Below are 20,737 nucleotides of genomic sequence, written 5' to 3'. Positions count from 1 at the left end.
ATCATTTCCTGTTCCGACTCTGATCCAGTGGTGGATTCCTCGGATGAGGTCTGGGGGGCTTTCTTAATTTTGTGGACTGCCTTAGCTCTCTGCATCGCTGCTGCTGCCACCTCTGATGTCTCTGCGGCTGTGGCCTCTTCAAGCATGTCTTTCAGCGATACCTTTCTCCTGCTCAGTAACTTTCTCTGCAGGGAGATGTCCCGCATCCCGAAGACAATGCGATCTCGGATGGCGTTGTCCACGTGGTCGAACTTGCAGCTGGCAGCCAGCTTCCGCAGGGCTGCCACGAATTCCTTAATGGATTCTCCCTCCTGCTGGTTCCGTTGGCTGAAAGAGAATCTGTTCGCCAACGATGTGCTGGTTGGGGCATAGTGTTCCTGGAGAACATCTTGGAGGTCGCTCCATGCCATGGTCTTGATGTCCTGGGGTGCCACGAGGTTGATGGCCATCTCCAGGACTGCTGATCCGCAATGTGCCAGGAACAAGTCTTGCTTGCGGTTGTCCTCCAGATCTTGGTAGCCATTACCGGTCAGGAATTGGTGGAACCTAATCATGTAGGACTCCCACTTCTCCTGATCGGGATTGAATGGAGCCAGCGAGATTTGTGGCGCTGCCATGGCTCTCGTGCTCTCAGCTCTTAGTGACTCCAGCTCAGTGACTTGCTCTCTTGAGTTGGGCTGGGTGGCGATGGTGCCACGAGATTCTTCACTGTGGTTCTTGAAATCCTTCGTCACCAGTGTTAGATTGGCGCAAGGAAAGAATACGCGAGCAGCGAGGTCTGTTCAGCACTTTAATAGTGAGAATAAGAACAGCCTGCTGCGCTGCCGGGCTCGCCTTATAAAGGGAGCTGGCAGGCAAGCTGGCGAATGACAGAATTTTAAAACTCCCGCCGGTGGACTATCCAATCCGGCAGCATGACCATATATGGACATAACACCTGGTCTAGGACAACTCACTGTGGCCAACTTGCCTTGACTATCTTGCAGTGGCCAACTCGTCGAGGGACAAGAGTTACACTAATATTAAAGAAATGGTGGAACAGAATCATTAAAGAAAGAATGAAAAAGGAAGAAAGAATGGAATGGGAATGACAAAAATTAAAACAACGTTTTAATTATTTTAAATGATTAAATTGAATTGTTGAATTGTCTCATGAGTTGGCTGTGGCGAGTTGACCCATTCTGGGCACGATGCCCCCATTAAAGCTCATACTATCTGAATAAATGATGTCATAGGCCAAATGCCATCTTGGTTGCTTCATATGTAGGTCACAGGCCCAACTTCCTCTTGACTTGCAGGTTCCTTTGAGACACAAACATGTTTTCCCCCTTTCTGGTGTATGAAGAGAAACGATGGAAACTTGCTTTTCCTTGCAATTATCGGAAGAACAGTAATTCTTCATGTGCCGCCCGCCCTCTGCCCCCTGTGGATTTCTACCTAGAAAAATCTTTCCAAGATAAAATCTGTTTCAAAGGGCATGTTCTGACTTCTCCAGGTGTGGCAAAAATAACACCTTTCCTTGTCTTGCAAAGAACTAACTCCTCCGTTTGCTGGCCCAGGTTTTCTCTTTGGTCACAGCCCAAACACAGGTAAGTGGTTGATATAAATATGCCCTGCTGAGGCCATCCAGGTGGCATGACCTCTCTCTATTGTGCTAAAGCTGGGGTGAGATTTCAAGGGCTCCCTGCCATTCAGCTTCTGACACAAGCCTTGATTTCTGATCTAGGAGGGAAGGTGAGAAGAAGAATGGCTGGGCTGCCTCACTTCCTCCTCCTCCTGCTGCTCTTCTGGCTCCTGCCTCCAACTTCTGCTAAGAGGGAGCAAAGTGTATGTGTGTTGACAAACCCTTTCCAGACTCCGGAACAATGGGACTATTACAGGTCTGGTGACTTCATCATTGGTGGGAATTTGAACCTGCAACACTTTATGGCCGTGAAAGTTGAAGGCTATCAAAAAAACCTATTCTCACGTGTTTTTGGAAAGGAGTAAGTTTCACCTGGAAAGAAGTAGATCGTTATTTGCTTTGTTTGGGGCTCAGGGACCCCTCTAGGAAGCCCTTCCTCTAGAGAGGTTTGCAATCTCCCAGTGTAGTTGAGATCTTTCTACTTTTCTCAGTAAAAAGCCAAATTCATAAAATAGGCTAGAATTCCCAACCTTTCCAGAACTCTTCCCCAGGAAGAGGAGAACATAAGATATAAAGGAGGACAACGCCTGAGATCTTGTGTTGGTCTAATTCAGTAGTTGACTTATAATATTAACCTGGACTGAAAGTCATGCTAGAAGACTCAAGGAGAAGCCCACAGATTTTCCAGGGTGGGGAATTGTAAAAATGATAAAACTCAGTGTTGGAATCAGCAGAGCTGATGAAGAATGGCTTTCAGGGAGTCTGTGCAGCCTTGTGCTCAGGAACGGTTGGCAGACCCAAAGAAGCTGCTCCAAGAGAGGCTCAGATTGAGTAGGGTGGAAAAGAAGCCACTGGGAAGGATGAGAGCCACCGGAGCCAAGTGAAGAAGGGAGGGAGGCCAGAAGGGCATAACATGGTCCCTGATTTGGATGGACAGACGTTTCTGCTGTCTTATCAATCATTTTTTTTTAAAATCAAGAAAGATCCTTAATAAACAAGCCTTATGAACCTGGGACTTGCTGCTCCATAGAACACACACACACACACACACACACACACACAAACACACACACACATGACAAGACAAACCCCACCAACACACACAAGCTGACATGTAATGTTCTCCAATGTGTATGTATTCTGTTGTTTATCTATTCTATTATATTCCATACCCTGTTCTGTTCTGTTCCATTCCGTTCCACTCCATTAAGGGTGCCGTCGGTCAAACAATGTCGACTGGCGACCCCCAAGGGGAGAGCCTTCTCTGTGGGGGCAACTGCCCTCTGGAATGAGCTGCCCCCGGAGATTCGTAGGATCCCCAACCTTCACATCTTTTGCCGCGCCCTCAAAACGCTATTGTTTCATCAAGCAGGGCTGGCCTAAATGCTGTTTTAATAGGTGGTTTCTATTTTAGCTCTTTCGGCCAAATTATTTAATATTTTTAAATTGTCTTTTAACTTTCATATAGTTGTCGGTTTTATTTTTGGCTGTACACCGCCCTGAGTCCTTCGGGAGAAGGGCGGTATAAAAATTTAATAAAATAAAATAAATAAATTAAGAGAGGTTTTTTCTCACAATAGCATCATCAGCAAGAACTACCAGCAGTTCCTGGCTTTGATGTTTGCAGTCAGAGAGGTCAACAAGGATCTGGTTCTCCTGCCCAACATCACCCTTGGCTTCCACATCTACGACAATCACAAGTTGGAGAGGAGGATTGTCTTATTCAGCCTCTCCCTGCTCTCCACACGAGGACAAATGGTTCCACGTTACAAATGTGACCGGCGGGAGCCTCTGCTCTCTGTCATTGGAGGTCTCAACTCCAGATCCTCAAGGCTGATGGCCTCCATCTTCAGCATCTTCAAGGTCTCGCAGGTAAGGGTTAGTTGGAGGCAGTATGGGGTAGACAAACAAGAGAAGCATATGGTGTCCATGGAAAGTCTCAATGCAGGTCATGGTTGTCCCAAAGGTGCTTTTCAAAAAGTAACTAGAATTTCTTGGATTTTTCCTTGAATATGTTTGACTTCTCATCCAAGAAGCCACAAGTTATAAGGGCTTCCTTGATGTGCTTTAGGAATCAAGGAAGCCCACACAGCTTGTGGCTATCCCCACTGGGCTTTCTTGAAACCCATAAAAAGAACCAGTAGGAGCTTCTCCATAACAGACAAAGATGAGAACAATAAACAGAGTGTCAACTTGCAAAGCTTTCAAGTTGCCATGAGCAGGAGGGAGGGAGAACTGAAGTGAATTCCATACATTCTTTCTGACCGCAATCAGAAGGAGGGTGTTAGGTTTCACAGCCAGCCAAAGTGGGTAATTGGAGAATGTGATTTATGACATGGCCAGAGAGGAGGGGAGAGACAGGGTCATAGGGGAACATAAATCTACGTAGGATCAGTCCTGACTGCATCCGAGTATTGCCGGAATGGTGCTCCCAATAAATGAATATATTTCCTTTGAAGTTTGGATCATGGCTCATGAATTAATTAGGGCATCTTTCGGAAACTTGACACAGAGCATGTTACCATTCCATACAAGAATATCTGAAAAACTCAGGAGGATTTTCAACCAGCACAAGATACATGCACACCTTAAACCCAATAATACATTAAGGCAGAAACTTATTGTGGAGTTGGGATCATAGAAACACCCAGGAGCATAGAGGAGTTCAGAGGCAGATGCATAAATAAATGTCTTAAACGTATTTATTCATATGATAAATCATATTAACTATGTACAACAGAGATCAAGTCTCATGAGGAACAAACATGAAAAGAGAGAGATGGAGAGAGCGAGGTGGAAAAGGTTGGAGGGGGTTTTATATTCAGGGTAAGCCTCTCCTTTCCACACAGGGGTGGAGACACTCTCTGCCTCCACTGGTGTCTATATGACACATGTGCCAATGGCTTGCAAATACTTGACACTTATCCACCTCAAGAATACAAGACACAAATTGAGCAATTTGGTATATGCAGTAGAATGCAGTAGAGACATGTGCTGATCTGTATATTGGAGAAACAAAACAACCACTTCACAAACACATGGCACAACATAGGAGAACAAACCCATCAGGACAGGGTTAAGCAGTCTATCCGCATTTGAAAGGCAAAGCTCACTGCTTTTGAAGACAGCAAAGTCCACATTCTGGACAGAGAAGACTGCTGATTTGAAAGAGGAGTCAAAGAGGTCATCTACTTTAAAATTGAGCAGCCCTCTTTCAACAGAGAGGGAGGGATATGACACCACCCATCTCCTATTCACAACACAGACCTTTCAGCAGTTCCAATAAGGTTGGTTCCACATCTATTTGCACTGTTAAGATAATGCTGAGAGCACAGATAAATCTCCCAGTGGCCTCAATGAGTCTCAGAAAGAGTGCTAATGACCAGATGACTGCAAAGAATATAACCTCTCCCATTCTCCACCATTCAGTCAGAACTGAGGAAGCTTCTTGGATGAGAAGCAAAAGGTTTTCATTTAAGGAAAAAACCAAGAATATCCAGTTGCCTTTTGGAAAAAGCACCTTTGGGATAAGAGTAGCACACACAGGAGCTAAATGTGGTTTGAGGGTAGGGCACATCCGGAGTACATGACTTAAAGAATCCATGATGCAGTTGACTTGATTTTTATATTTTGTGTGTTAAGATAAGTTTTAATCTAACTCCAAGAAATAGAGAATGGAATAATTCTGAACGCTAAACTTTCCAGGCGTGGTTCCATCCTAACCTATTCTTCATAAAAGCGTAGCTACCTTTTCCATACAGTTTATTCATTTTATCAGGTGGAAGGTTTGTTCTCCTATCTGACATGTCAGAGCCAGGCAAAATATGTTACAGTAGTGGCCAAAATTGTGGAAACCTTTTGGGAAAACTATATTTTCTAAAACTAGCTAATAACACCACTTTCTTTTTTTGGAGTAGTACCATAAAATTATATATCACTGGAAAGATAATTTCATCAAGAATGTAATGCAATAACTTTTATGAGGGATTTGCTATTAGAATAGCAGTTACAGTATAAAGAAGAAAAGTGAAACGTGTAGAAAAAACGAGATATACAAAAATGATCACCATGTCAGTTAATACTTAGTTGGGTGACCTTTAGCATGAATGACGGCCTTACAACGTCTTTTCTTTTTTTTTTTTTTTAAATTTGATTTTATTATAACATATAGTGATACAATCGGTACATTTTCGGTTCATTGGTGCAGTTATATACATATATACATCTACATACATTATTGCTTGTCTTTTGTTGATATTGTTTCTTGAAGCTAGATTTAATTTCAAACACTTAAAAATAATAGTGCTCAACTCCCTAAGACTAAATCTAATACTATTCATATAGATTTTGTTAATTAGTTAAAATTTAATCTCTATTACCTTCTTTATTTCTTTCCCCCATCCATTCGTACCACATGTCCCACACGCTATAAAATTCTGAATCTTCTCTGTCATTAATTTCTGAAGTCAATTTGTTCATTTCGGCGCACTCCAATATTTTTCCAATAACATGTTCTTGAGGTGGTATTTGTTTTTCTTTCCAATACTGGGCAAAGGAAATTCTAGCGGCTGTCAGAATATGTATAATTAAATACTTTTTCTTTTTTGCATATTCAGTTTTCAAAATTCCCAGGAGAAAAGCTTTTGGGTCAAAATCAAAATTTTCTTTTATTATTTCTCTAATCCACACCCATATCATCCTCCAGAATTTTTGTGCCTGATTACATGTCCACCAGCAATGATAAAAAGTACCCTGCTGATGGTCACATTTCCAACATTTAGGGCTCGAATTGGGGTAGATCTTCGCTATCCTGGCTGGGGCCATATGCCATCTATAAAACAGCTTGTATTGGTTTTCCTTATAAGCCGTCGCCTTTGTCATTTTAAGGTTATTATTCCATATTGAATCCCATTCGTTCAAATTTATATTCTGTCCTATATTTTTGGCCCATGCTAACATCGGTTCTTTAACTACTTCCTCTGCCATATCGTACTCCAATAAGTAATTATATAATTTAGCTAAAATTTTGTCGTCCGTACCCATCCATATCTTATCAAATCCATTTATGCTCATTTCAATGCCAAATTCCTCCTTATCTTTTTTATATCTGGATTTAATTTGGTTATATGGCCACCAGTCTATAGAAATACCTTGTTCCATCAATTCTTCCCTTGTTTTAAGGTTCCCTCCCCCATCTAATAATTCATTGTATCTGAACGTTTTACCCATTTCTAATACATTTGGATATATTATAGCCTCCATGGTGGAAAGCCATCTCGGAATTTTCCTATAGTGCTTCTGTCTCATCTCTCCCCATATTTGTATCAAGATCTCCCTTATTTTATGTCTATGGAAGTAAGTTTTTATCTTCTTCCCAGTATCCCAGAGATATGCATCCCAACCCTTCTGGAGATCATACCCTTCTAGAGTTAACAGTCTTTTATTTCTTAGGGTTGCCCATTCTTTCAGCCATACTAGGTTTGCAGCTTTTTGATATAACTCCCATTTAGGTAATCCGAAACCCCCTCTTTCCTTCTTGTCCTGTAAATTCCTAAATGCTATCCTTGGTTTCTTTCCCTCCCAAATAAATTTCCTGATGATGCTATTGAGCTCCAGAAAGAATTTTTTATCTAATTTAACAGGGACCGTTCGGAATAGATACAATAACTTGGGTAATATGCTCATTTTTATTGCCGCGATTCTGCCTAATAATGATATCTGTAGTCTTCCCCACTTTTCCAGATCCTGTTTAATATTTCTAATCAATGGTAAATAATTATCCTCTCTGAGGGCCGAGCACCTTGATGAAATCCAGACCCCCAGGTATTTTACCTTCTTGGCGATTTGGATCTCCATTGATTCTTCCAGTACTTTTTTCCTTGCCTCCGTCATATTTTTTGTTAATAATTTAGTTTTGGATTTATTTAATTTAAGGCCTGCTACCTCCCCGTAATTGCCCAATTCTTCCAGAATTTTAGTGCCTGATTCTAATGGTTCTTCCATGATTAATACCACATCATCTGCAAATGCCTGTGTCTTATATATCTCTTTTCTGATTGTCAGACCCTTTATTTCATTATTGTTCCTAATCTTTCTCAAGAATACTTCTAGTGCTAAGATAAATAGAAGTGGGGATAGAGGGCACCCTTGTCGGACCCCTTTTCTAATTTGAAAAGCCTTAGTTAGTTCTCCATTCAGTAATATATTAGCCTTTTGTTTTTGATAGATTGTGGATATCGTATTGACAAAATTTGATCCGAATTCCATTTGGATAATTTGTTGTTTCATAAATTGCCAATTAAGATTGTCAAATGCCTTTTGGGCGTCGACAAAGACCAATGCCATTTCTTTGTTTGGGTGTTCCTCATAGTATTCCAATATGTCTATTATCATCCTTGTATTATTCCTGATTTGCCTCCCAGGGAGGAATCCATTTTGGTCACTGTGTATTAATTTATTCAAAATTATTTTTAGCCTTCCTGCTAAAATACCCATATAGATTTTGTAGTCCGTATTCAGGAGGGATATCGGTCTGTAATTTTTAATTAATTTTGGGTCTTCTCCTTCTTTTTGGAGGAGAGTAATATACGCCTCTCTCCATGATTCTGGAATTTTGGATTCTGTTAGGGCCTCATTATAAATTTCTAACAACTTTGGTAACAAAATTTCTCCCAAATCCGAATTTTTATAAAATTCCCCTGGAAGTCCATCTGGGCCTGGGGATTTGTTCTTTTTAAGTTTTGATATTACCATTCTTAATTCTGTCATCGTTATTTCTTTATTAAGTATTTCTTTATCCTCTTCCCCGATTTTTGGAAGACTTTCTTTTGACAAGTATTGGACCACCTTTTCATTAGGAATTTGTTCTTCCGCATACAGAGCCGCATAATACTCTCGGGCAATCTCCAATTTATCTTCCTGTTTATTGTTGAGGTGGCCTTCCGGGTCTTCCAATTGATGAATTATGCCTTTCTCTTTTTCTTTTTTTAACCTATAGGACAGCCACCTGCCCGGTTTGTTTGCATTTTCAAAATAATATTGTTTGGTTCATTTCATTTTGTACGCCAATTCCTCTTGATCTATTACGTTTAATTTGTGCCGTATAACCATCCAATTTTCTTTAACATCCTTATTATCTGGTTTATGTTGTAGTTCCCTCTCGGCTTTCCCTAATTCTTCTATCAGTGCCTTCTGCCTCTCTCTTCTTTCCTTATTCCTGTGTGCACTATACGATATTGCTAGTCCTCTTACGTACGCTTTCATTGTATCCCATATGATACCTCGAGATGTTGCCTCCTTTTCATTTACTTCAAAAAATAAATTTAATTCTTTTTTTACTTTCTCAACATTTTGCTTGTCCTTTAGAAATTGATTATTTAATCTCCATCTTGTATTTCTTCTCTTGTGCGTACATTCCCATTTAACCTCTAATGGATTATGGTCTGCCCAAATGTTGGGCATGATTTCTGTTGACTTAATATCTAACCCTATATCTCTGCTTATCCACATCATATCAATCCTAGACCAAGATTTCTTAGGATTAGAATAATATGTATACTGCCTCTGATATGGGTGCAGAACCCGCCAAATATCCACTAGATTGAATTCTTCTACCATATCAAAGAATGGTTTTGGTAAATTTTTCCTCTTTTTCTTTTTACCTTTGGTCCCCTTATAATCTCTATTTGAAACTATTACCCCATTAAAATCGCCAATTATGCAAATCTTGCTCTTATCCATCATACTTAATCTCTCTCCTAATTTTTTATAAAAGTCTCCTAGGTTTTCATTCGGGGCATAAATTGCTGTTAATAAGATTGGACATTTGCCTCTTTTAACTTCCACCATTAATACCCTTCCCTTCGGGTCTGCATATTTTAGTTCGGCTTTTATTTCCTTCTTGATGTACAATGCTACTCCCCTTTTCTTTTTATCAGCTAGGGATGCATAAAGATTCCCCAATTTCTTATATTCCAAATATTTTTGATTTTCCTTTTTAATATGCACCTCTTGAAGGCACACTATATCCATATTTTGTTTAGCTAATTTTGTAAAAAAAAATTTCCTCTTTTTGTTATTGTTTAGGCCATTTACATTAACCGATATCAATTTCCAATCATCCATCTCTTAATTTTTGTATACTATCCTAATACTTCTTGGCACGTGTGACTCTTTGTGGACTTTGGTCTTTCTTTGTCTCCTTACTATCCTTATCTTCCTCCTCCTTTTCCTTCGATATCCCTTCTTTCTCTCTTATCTGCTGGGTTACTTCTTCTTTCGATGTTTCCGCCTCTAACTCCTCTTTACTACTTTGATCCTCTTCAGACGCTCGTAATTGATCCAGGAACTCTTGAGCTGCTACTAAGCTATCTATCTTAACTTTATTCCCTTGCCATGTGATCCACATGCCTTCTGGTAAGATCCACCTGAAGAGAATATTCCTTTTGTTTAATTGAGTAGCCAAAAACCTATAATCTCTCCTTATCTCCCTTACCCTCCTTGGGATTTGTTTCAGTATGATCACCTCCTTTCCCTTATACATGATTGGCTCATCTCTTGCCATACTATAGAGGATATCCTTTACCTTCTTCCTTGCGAATCTTATATGCACCTCCCTCGGCAATTTATTTCTTCGTGCATAATTTGTCTGGACCCTGTACGCCTCGTCAATTTCCTTTATAATATCCAATTTATCTTGTTGCAACACCCCAGCAATTAATTCTGCCATCACCTGGCACAGATCTTCTTCCTTATCTTCCGCAATGTTTTGGAAACGGAGATAGAAGGAGGCTCGATCCATTTCCAATTGGGTAATTGAGTCTGTCAATTCCCTGTTCTGTTCCATCAGTTTTTGGTCAACCGTATCTAAATTTTTTTCCTGTTGTTCCATTTTAACTTCCATCTTTTTAATCTTCTGTGTATTAGTTTGTATCGATTCCTGTATACCAATCATTTTTTGATCTAATGCCCTAATATCTGTCTTCAATTCAGTATGATTACTAGACATTTTTTCTTGTAACATAATCATCGTGTCCTGTATTGCTGTCAATGTTGATTGCATTGCTTGCATTGTGGGTAGCATTCCTGATTTCTCCATTTTAGAGAAACCTTCAGTCAATTTCTGTGTAGCAGGTGATGTCGTTGTGATCGTGGGATTTGAGGATGTTTTCTTTCCTGTTTTTGTCACCGTGGATGAGAAGCTCATCATCTCTTTTAATACCTTTTTCTGTTTTCTTGTTATATTTTCAATGTTTTTCCAAATTGTCATCCACCAATATTTAACTGCCTCTATCAAATGAATTTATATTAAATCGTTCCCTTCCGTTCCACTATTCAATATTGTTTAGTAATACAATAAATCAATAATTCAAATTTTTATCTATTGCACAAACCTATCTTGTAATAAGTCACTTATTGATCAATTAATAGTTAAACTAATTTGAACTAAGATAACCCTCTCACCTGCTACCACTACTTAAGCAAATTATCTTTACCTACTCTTATTTAACACTTAAGCACTGATGACTTTCTAATATATCTTGAGCAATCTAAGTACACATATAAATAATTAATTATGCAATCTCGATATTCAATATTTTAAGTTATAAAAAGCTAATCAAAATTAAGAATCAATAATTGAAAGAAGAAAGGAGGAGAAGAAAGGGAAAAATCCAATTATAGAATATAAAAGATTATAGCGTATATAAATTCCTTAATAAAAAATCTAAAAAGTACTTAATAAATTTTAAATAAGTTCACAATTAATTTAGATTATCTAAAATGGAATATGTAATATATATAATATTAATATAGATATATACTTATAGATATATAAATTTTCTAATGTTTTTTTTCTTGTTGTTGTTATTTGCCCAACTCGTTGATTAATTAATTGATTAGTTGATTAATTGCTCAATAACTTCTCTCAGTCATAAAAGAGCAGAAGGGAAAAGCAACCAAAAAATATAAAAAAATTCTTTTACAATGATGCAGCAGGCACACTTTGCTGTATGATCTGCTTCGCGTTGCTCTTAAATTCAATCACTCTCCATTTGCATTGTCATTCAGATTTCATCAGCCACATTATCTTCCCCAAGTGCTCCTCAGTCTCTCAGCTAGAGACAATCTTATTGTTAGTCCTGACAGCTACCGCACTTCCAAAATCCAGTTCCTTTATTCAATTAGTCTATTCCACACTCTTAACTTTCCAAAGTTTGTTTGCTCGAAACAAAGTATCAATCCAATCCACTGAAGGCTCCGTCTCCCTTTCTAAAAGTATCCTCAGTCTCACCAGCACGTCTGCGATTTCATCTCCCACCAATCTCCTCCAACCTCACAATCGCCGCCAATTCCTTCCAGGATCCTTCTTATCAGACGCAGCCAGCACAATCCAATTGAACTCACTCCGAGCGTGTTTAAGGGAGAGTAGTACGAATGATCATAGGCACCAACTTCACCGAAATCTTCTTGCTTCCTGTCTTTTGTTAGCTATCACAGCTTCAAGTCTGCCATTTAAAGCAGACGCGCCGCGTTAGTTTGACAGCGGTAGTCGGTCCAGCAGAGAGTGCTTGCTCCTCACCGCTCTGCCTGCTGACACCCCGCTATCGTCCGCGGAGCTCTCCAAGCTCCCACGCCTCGAAGGGACCCCAAAACGCAACAAAAAAGTGGCACTGCAAGCAGCGATCGCTGTCACAGCGCCATTTTGCTGGGATTCACCAACCGGAAGTCGTCCCACATCCTTACAACGTCTTTTCATGGAGTGAACCAAGTCTTTTAGTTCTGCGGCTGTGAAACCAGGATTGAAGGATGGCTTCTATTAACTGGGTTTTATTGCTGGGTTGCTTCTGACTAACAAGTTTCTTTAGTCGGCTCCATAGATTTTCAATGGGGTTAAGAAGGTCAGGGCTATTCCCAGGCCATTCCAGCAGTGGAATAGGATTATCTTGAAACTCCAAAAAAAAAAAAGTGGTGTTATTAGCCATCAAACCTCAAAAATACACTTTCCCCAAAAGGTTTCCATAATTTTGGCCATTCCTGTAACTGGTGGCTCTTCCTAAGAAGGGAAGAAGCTTAAGGTTGCTACTCAAAGTGAGTCGGGTTGATTGGTGGGACAAGAAACGAAGAAAGCAAAGACCATAAATTCTTACGTTGAATCTCATTTTCTCCAGCTCGGTCTTGGCTTTGAGGTCTCTCAAAGAGACAGAAGAGTTTATCCTTCCTTCTTCTGGATAAATCCCAAGGAATTTCCTCAGTATGAGGGTTTAGTCCAGCTGCTCCTGTATTTCCAGTGGAACTGGGTTGGGCTGGTGGCCCCTGAAGATGACATTGGAGAACATTTCATCTCAATTTTGATGCCAATGCTGAAGGAGAAGGAGATCTGCCTGGCCTTCAGCAACCTGTTCATTTCTGATAACATTGCAAAGTTGGATTTAAAGTCCCTTCTCAAAATCTTATTGAAAGCTGAAGTGGTTATTCTCTTTGGAGACTTTAGAAATGTTTCATTTTTCCTGAGCCATTTGTATGATGATTTACTATCTAGAAAGTCCCCGTTTTGGAAAGTTTGGCTGATAACTTCCCATTGGACATTTGGTGCGATAAGATATCCATACAGTTTGAGAACTTTAAAGCTCTTGCATGGAGCTTTGCATTTTAGGGACCACGCCGGGAACGTCCCCGAATTCAGCCGTTTCCTCCTGTCTTTAGACCCTTTGAAGCCCCAAGGGGACGTCTTTCTCCCACTATGGTGGCAAAGGGTCTTTAACTGCAGGTTCCATAAACCAACTAGGTCCTACAAGCAATGCACAGGAAAGGAGAATTTACAGAATCTGCCGTCTTACGTGTTTGAAACCAGCATGACGGGTGAAAGTTACAACATCTACAATGCTGTTTATGCTGTGGCACACGCGTTACATGCAATGCATGGATCAGGAACGCGACCGGCCATGATGAGGCTTGGAAAGAGGATCTCCAATGTCCAGTCATGGCAGGTAATCCCTGGCACTTTTTAATCCAATCCACAGAGAGGAAACTTCCCATAAGTATTTCTTGAGTTACGAATGAAGTATCTGCATGCTATTTATTTGCTGCCTATTTTGCCATGGGCCTATACTCTAGGTGACTTACTACAATAAAAATGAAGAAACGAAAAGAGTGTAAGCAAAACAGAAGTAGAATAATAAAACAATAAAATAAATAATGAGAACCAAATACAGTACAAGAATACAACAACATGATGACCGAACCGTTGGATGGGTGGACAGTAGCGAGCAAGGCAGGGGGAATAGGAGTCTGTCCATCAATCCAGCATGGAAGTGCGCCATTGAGTCCGGTCTTCAGGCACCTGCGGAAGGCAAGGATGGTGGGGGGAGATCTTAGCTGAGAAAGTGGGATGTTCCGAAGAGAGGATGCAGTAGGATCTAGGGTAGTGAAGGCTAACCTTTTCTGGATGGAGTGCTAAAAGCATGCATGAACCCCCCAAATGCGATGCGTGTTCACTCCTGCACATGCACTAATGACCTCCTGCATGTGCCCCACCCCTGTGCATGCATACATGATGCCCTGCACATGCCCCACCCCCGCATGTGTGTGCACCCCCTGCATGTGCCCCACCCCTGCGCATGCTCAGCAGAGACCCGACAACCATGCGTGAACTGGGGCGACGGCTCGCATGCCCACAGAGAGGGTACTGCATGCCACCTGCGGCACGTGTGCCATAGGTTTGCCATCAAAGTCACCACATCACATTGCCATCACATGACGTATCACGATGATTTTCCCTTGACGGAGCTGGGGTGGGCGTGGCCTGCATGTGACGCATCCGGCCCGCGGGCCACCAGTTTGACACCTCTGGCCTAGGGTCACCGCAGCCGACTCCCCACGGGAGAACCCTGCAGGACCAACTTGCTGTGGCCAACTCATGTCTGCACCCAGTTCACCACGGGCCTCCCGCTGCAGCTGATGCATCGTGGGTGTTTATCCTCAGCTGGCCCTCTGCTGGCATTCCCCACCCCACTGGTCAACCACCAGTAGCGATGGAGGCGGGTGGTTCGGAGAACTGGTAGCAAAAATCCCTGCCCCCCCCCATACCCAGCTGAGCCGCACAATCATCAGAGGCTTTTTTTTAACTTTTAAAAGCATTTTCCAGGCTTAGGCCCGGAGTATTTGGCGGACCATCTGCGGCCAGCGACAGCTCCCCATCGCCCGGTGCGTTCCCACAGGGAGGGCCTCCTTGGGGTGCCGTCAGCCAGATAATGTTGGCTGGTGACCTCTAGGGAGCGGGCCTTCTCTGTGGGCGCACCTACCGTGTGGAATCGGCTCCCCCTGGAGCTCCGGGTGGCCCCTAACCTTCGCTCTTTCCGCCGTGACCTTAAAACATGGTTATTTCGCCTAGCTGGTTCGGACTGAAGGGGTTTTAAAGGGGATTTTAATGGTCTTTTATAATCCTATTGGGTATTTTAATATTGTTTTTCTTGTTTTTATTGTTGTGAGCCGCCCTGAGTCCTTTGGAGATAGGGCGGCATACAAGTTTAAATAATAAATAAATAAATAAATAAATAAATAAATTTTTTGTACAACCTCTTTGGCCGAAAAAATGTTTTTAAAAGTTAAAAAAAAAAAAGCCTCTGACGATCACGTGGCTCAGCTGGGATCCTCAAAGGCTTTTAAAAGCATTTTTCCTACAACTTCTTCAGAGGTTGTAGAAAAAATGCTTTCAAAAGGCTCTGACGATCCAAGCTGAGTTGCCTGATCGGCAGAGGCTATTTTTCTTTTAAGAGCCTCTGATGATCCAAGCTGAGTTGCCTGATCGTCAGAGGCATTTAAAAGAAAAAAAGCCTCTGCCGATCAGACAACTCAGCTGGGATTGTCAGAGCCGTTTGAAAGCATTTTTTCTACAACCTCTTCGCTGAACCATTAAAAATGGTTTTTTTTAAAAAAAAAATGGCCACGCCCACCCAGTCACATTACCCCCCCCCATCCCAAGCCACGCCCACAGAACCAGTAGTAACCAATTTTAGATTTCACCACTGCTTCCCAGGTGCCTGGGAAGGGAGGGCACTGGGCTCCACCCAATGACTTCTGCTGTTGCTGCTGCCCGTTGCATCCTGCCTGCCCCCTCTCTGCCCCCAACTTCTCGGGGACACTCCAGCATTGTGAGGAGGAGCTGGGTGAAGAGCGAGGCCAGGCAGGAGCCGCAGGATCTAACATCTCTAACATCTAACAATCGGAAGAATCTGGAGTTGAACATTCTTAAAACTCGACAGATGATGGTAGATTTTAGGAGAAGCTCTCCTATCCCACCACTGAGGATAAATGCTTGCAATGGGTCAGCGGTAGAAGGGCTCTTGCGGTGAAGTGGTGTGGCCAGGCAGCCATGTTCAGTTGTCCTAGACCCCCTGGTGAATTGGACCAAGAGAGATGGACTGGCCCAAGATCACCCAGCAGCTTTCATGGCTAAAGTGGGACTTGAACTCACAGTCTCTTGCTTTCTAGCCTGGTGTGAAACTGGTTCTCATTATACTTTCCTGCCTCATTGAGTGACAAACCAGGGCAGGAACTCACTTCTGCACGGCTTCATTTGCTCAGACTCGGTTCCTGTTTTCTCCATTCTTTGAATCTAATTAGAGAGAACCAGTAGAATTGTACCCTGTTGTGGTACAAATGGTTTAATCATTCCTAAAAGGAAACTATTCTCGATTCCCAGATATATTATGCATCCCTTTAAGATGAAGGCCGTCCCAGAATGATAGAAGCCATCATGTCTCATTTGTGGCTTTCAGCCAATTTCTTTGATTTCTGAATGTCCCTTTTCCCCCCCAGATTCTTCCCTATTTGAGGAAGGTCCAGTTCAACAACAGTGCTGGAGAGGAAATCTCCTTCTCAGAAAATGGACTGGGATCTGCTCGTTATGATCTTATCAACTGGGTTCTCTGTCCTAATCGATCTTTTGTGCCTGTGAAGGTTGGGGAACTCGATCCTGGGTCTCCCTCAAGAAAGGATTTCACCATTGCCTCCAATGCAATCACCTGGGCCTCAAAGGTGAGCTGGAAGGAAACGGTGTAACTTCAGGGAAAGGCTCATTCTCTCCTGAGGATACAGAATTCCCTTCTAACTCAAAACAGGACGACTGAATCAGAAAATGTGGCAGCCGTTGGAGGAAAACCTGCCTTGCATGTAACACAGTTGGTGATTGACAGATCCAAGAGAAGGGATGGGATTGGGAAAACCATTTGATTGAAACCCAGATGCAATTGGAACAGGCAACAGTGATCTCCATGGACCATTCAGTTGGATCTTCATGATACCAAATTTGGGGATGATACTAAACTGGCAGGAATAGCCAACACCCTAGAAATTAGGCTCAAGATCCAAATGGATCTTGACAGACTTGAACCCTGGGCCCTATCTAACAAAATGAAATTCAATGGAGAGAAAAGTAAAGTCTTACACTTAGGCAAGAAAAACCAAAAGCATGCATGTAAACTGGGGGAAACCAGGCTTAATAGCAGTGACTGTGAGAGGGATCTTGGAGTCTTAGTGGACAGTCAGTTAAATAGGAGCCAGCCGTGTGCAGTGGCAGCCAGAAAAGCCAATGCAATCCTAAACTGCATTAACAGAGGGATTCAATCCAGGTCATGTGAGGTACTAAACCTACTCTATATAGCCTTGATAAGACCACACCTATAATAGTACATCCAATTTTGGTCACCACACTATAAAAAAGATGCTGAGAGTCTGGAAAGAGTGCAGAGAAGAGCAACCAGGATGATTAGGGGATCCCTAATCCCCTAATCAAATTAGTTTGAGGCTAAAACATACGATGAACGGTTGCAGGAACTGGTCATGGCTAGTCTAGTGAAGAGAAGGACCAGGGGACACATGATAGCAGTCTTTCAATATTTGAGGGGCTGCCACAGGGACGAGGGGGTCACCTTGTTTTCCAAAGCACCTGAAGGCCAGACAAGGAATAATGGATGGAAACTGATCAAGGAGAGATTCAGCCTGGAAACAAGGAGACATTTTCTGACAATGAGAGCAATCAACTAATGGAATAGAAGTTCCTTCAGAAGTTGTGGGAGCTTCATCACTGGAGGCTTTCAAGAAGAGACTGGACTGCCATCTGGCCTGGCCTGAACCTCCCAGGAGTTTCCCCCAATTTTTCTGGTAGACGATGGTGAATCATTCCTTTGGAAGACATTCTGGAGAGGGAAACAGGACAATGGAAACAAACAAATGAAGAACATTCACTGCTTAGGCCATTTCAACCATTTCTCTCTTCTCTTCAGAAGGTGCCCTTTGCCAGGTGTGGCATGAAGAGGTGCCAAGCAGGAGAGAGGAGAAACGTTCCAGAGGGCGAGCAGGTCTGCTGCTACCAGTGTGATCCTTGTCCAGAAAGGACCATCTCTAACCAGGCAGGTAAAGCACACTTCAAATGCAGATCTTTGAGGATCATGTAAGCCATTCCGTAGATCAGAATATTGATTTTTAAAATCAGTTTTGGTACGATTGACATGTCTCAAAGCATTCGTGGTTTTTCAGCAGAACCTCTCAGTTTATGTATTTCAATGGTCTTGTCCCCACTTTTCCCACTCATGAGCAATGAAGGGGAGTTTCAGGGTGCAACTTATGTGTTCCCTACTGTCCTTTCCATTCTCATATTTCTTTGGCAAAACCAACCAACAATGTTTTTTGAAGTTGTGGGATATGTAGTTCAAGCTTCAATTTTGTGATTTACAGTGTGTGCTGCTTCTTTCAGCACGATCAATCTCCCTGGAAATTATTAGACCTGTGAGAGAGATCCTTCTACATATGTCTGCTAGCTCTTTCCTGCAAAAAACAGCAAGGAACAATTCTATTCTATTCTCTCCCACTCTCTCCCTCCATCCCCCCCTTTCTCTCTGCCGGTTTCAGGTGTGGCTCAGTATAAATAAAGACAGAGTCCAGGTATTTGCCTTGATAGGTTTTACATGTTTATTCAGCTGAATAAAAATGGGACTCTCCGAGCAAGAGGGACCCCCAACATACTTTGACACTTGTATCTACAGTACAGAAATTGTCCTTGGGGGTCCTCCAAGGATATTGGGTGTCATCTCGGGGACAGTAGATGTTTCCTGAGGAACTTTCCATGACTTTGAAGGCCTGCAGGGGCAACTGTCACATTGGCACATATGCTTGCTCAAGACTGTCAAGAGAAATATTAGATTCCTGGTTTGCTTCCCTCTCCTCTCTCCCTCCCTCCCCCCTTCCCCCCTCTCTGTGATCTTCTCAACACACACCCAAACTGATAATGTACACACACACACAAGAGCAGGCCTTCTTGATGAAGATTTATCAGTCTTCTGGGGATACCAATATTAAGTAGGAAAAAGGTTGGCAATCTCTGTGGCAATGAAAGCCACAGTAGCCATGGAAGTGCCCGGTGATTGGAGAGGACCTTGTCTTTCTGAAAACCAAACCGATGCTTGTTTCTGACTGACCTACGCTCAGGGTCATCGCAAATGAAAGTTGCTTTGCTCTTTTTGATGCACCTTAAAGTGCTGAGTAGGTGATTCCAACAACACATTTGTGGATTGGCCACAAGAGAAAGTGGACAGTCAAGTCACCCCTGAGGGAAGGATAATACTGATGACAAATGCCTCCAAAATCCTTAGACAAAGACTTTCATCTTATCATTTTATCTTGATTTCAGATGCAGCTCACTGTGACTCTTGCCCAGAAGACCAATATCCCAACAAGGACAAGGACCACTGCATTCCCAGGAAGCTCCACTTCCTCTCCTATCAAGAGACCCTGGGATACACTTTAGTTTCTCTAGCACTTTCTCTCTCTGTGATCACATCTGTGATCCTGGTGATATTTCATAAACATCGTGACACTCCAATTGTCAAGGCCAACAACCGAGATCTGACCTACGTCCTCCTAGTCTCCCTCATACTCTGTTTTCTTTGCTCCTTCCTCTTCATCGGTCAACCTGGGAAGCTCATTTGTCTCTTCCGACAATCTGCCTTTGCCATTCTCTTTTCCCTTGCGGTTTCCTCTGTCTTGGCAAAAACTGTCATGGTGGTTCTGGCCTTCATGGCTACCAAACCAGGAAACAAGTCAAGGAAACTCTTAGGAAAACCACTGACCAACTCCATTGTTTTAGCCTGTCCCATGATCCAAGCAATTCTTTGTGCCACCTGGATGGTAATCTCTCCCCCATTTCCCAACTGGGACTTCCATTCCTTGGTAGGAGAGGCCATCTTGGAATGTAATGAAGGCTCAGCTTTAATGTTTTATGCTGTCCTCGCCTATCTGGGTTTCCTGGCCTTTGTCAGTTTCACGGTGGCCTTTTCTGCTAGGAAATTGCCTGATAGTTTTAATGAAGCCAAATTCATTACTTTTAGCATGCTGGTCTTTTGCAGTGTTTGGATCAGCTTCCTCCCCACCTACCTGAGCACCAAAGGGAAGTCCATGGTGGCCGTGGAGATCTTCTCCATCTTGGCCTCTGGGGCTGGTCTCTTGGCTTGCATCTTTTTCCCCAAATGCTACATTATCCTACTGAGACCCAATTTGAATTGTAGGGAAAATATAATGAGGCACAAGAATCTCTAAGTAATGCTGGGAAAGGCACCATTTATATTTCACTTTGAGGCATATTTAGAAAGGGACAGACCCTAAGAATCAAGGAACCACCAAGGCCCTTTCTCTAGGTGTCTGACAAAGAAAAGAACTATTCTCAGAACAAAAGGATGATTCCTTATTGGGCAATGTAGACATCCAGGGATGGGGAGAAGGAGAAGCTATTGTTTAACCATGCAAGCCCTGCGCGGGAAAAAACAGAGCTGGTTTTGATTCTTCAGTACCGAAATGGTGTAGCCAATAAAGTTTTGCTTTTGGAAGTACAAAGTTCCGGAGTGTGCCTACTTTTGTTGGGTTTCTAGTCGGACTGTTGACGTGTAGTTCAAGTTATTTCAGATTTTAAGTTTCTCCAGATTTTAGTTCAGGTTATTTTAGATTTAGATCAGGCACCCACAACTTCTGAAGGGAAGTCATTCCACTAGTTAATTGTTCGTGCTGTTAAGAAATTACTCCTTAGTTCCAGGTTGCTTCTTTCCTAGATTAGTTTCCATCCAT

The 20,737-nt window shown here is 42.2% G+C and overlaps 1 protein-coding gene across 1 annotated transcript; it reads left to right on the top strand.

Moving 5' to 3' along the window:
- The first annotated feature begins 615 nt into the window (after window positions 1-615).
- On the top strand, window positions 616-20,215 carry LOC139313946 (vomeronasal type-2 receptor 26-like). The gene is made up of 7 exons (XM_070939437.1): window positions 616-854; window positions 3,205-3,496; window positions 12,913-13,046; window positions 13,278-13,611; window positions 16,442-16,660; window positions 17,908-18,037; window positions 19,311-20,215. The coding sequence occupies exons 1-7, from the start codon at window positions 616-618 to the stop codon at window positions 20,213-20,215; spliced, it is 2,253 nt and encodes a 750-aa protein (XP_070795538.1).
- Window positions 20,216-20,737: the final 522 nt, after the last annotated feature.

Source organism: Pituophis catenifer, unplaced genomic scaffold (genome assembly GCF_029215685.1).
Source record: "Pituophis catenifer annectens isolate HBS135680 unplaced genomic scaffold, rPitCat1.0.hap2 SCAF_1, whole genome shotgun sequence".
Taxonomy (NCBI): Eukaryota; Metazoa; Chordata; class Lepidosauria; order Squamata; family Colubridae; genus Pituophis; species Pituophis catenifer.
This window is presented reverse-complemented; position numbering and strand designations above follow the sequence as displayed.

Excerpts from the sequence above, each read along its gene's own strand:
- LOC139313946 (XM_070939437.1), top strand. The coding sequence starts at position 616 with ATGGCTCTCGTGCTCTCAGCTCTTAGTGACTCCAGCTCAGTGACTTGC. Across the intron at positions 855-3,204 it reads CTTATAAAGGGAGCTGGCAG|CATCATCAGCAAGAACTACC; the intron begins GCAAGCTGGCGA and ends TTCTCACAATAG. Across the intron at positions 16,661-17,907 it reads CAATCACCTGGGCCTCAAAG|AAGGTGCCCTTTGCCAGGTG; the intron begins GTGAGCTGGAAG and ends TCTTCTCTTCAG.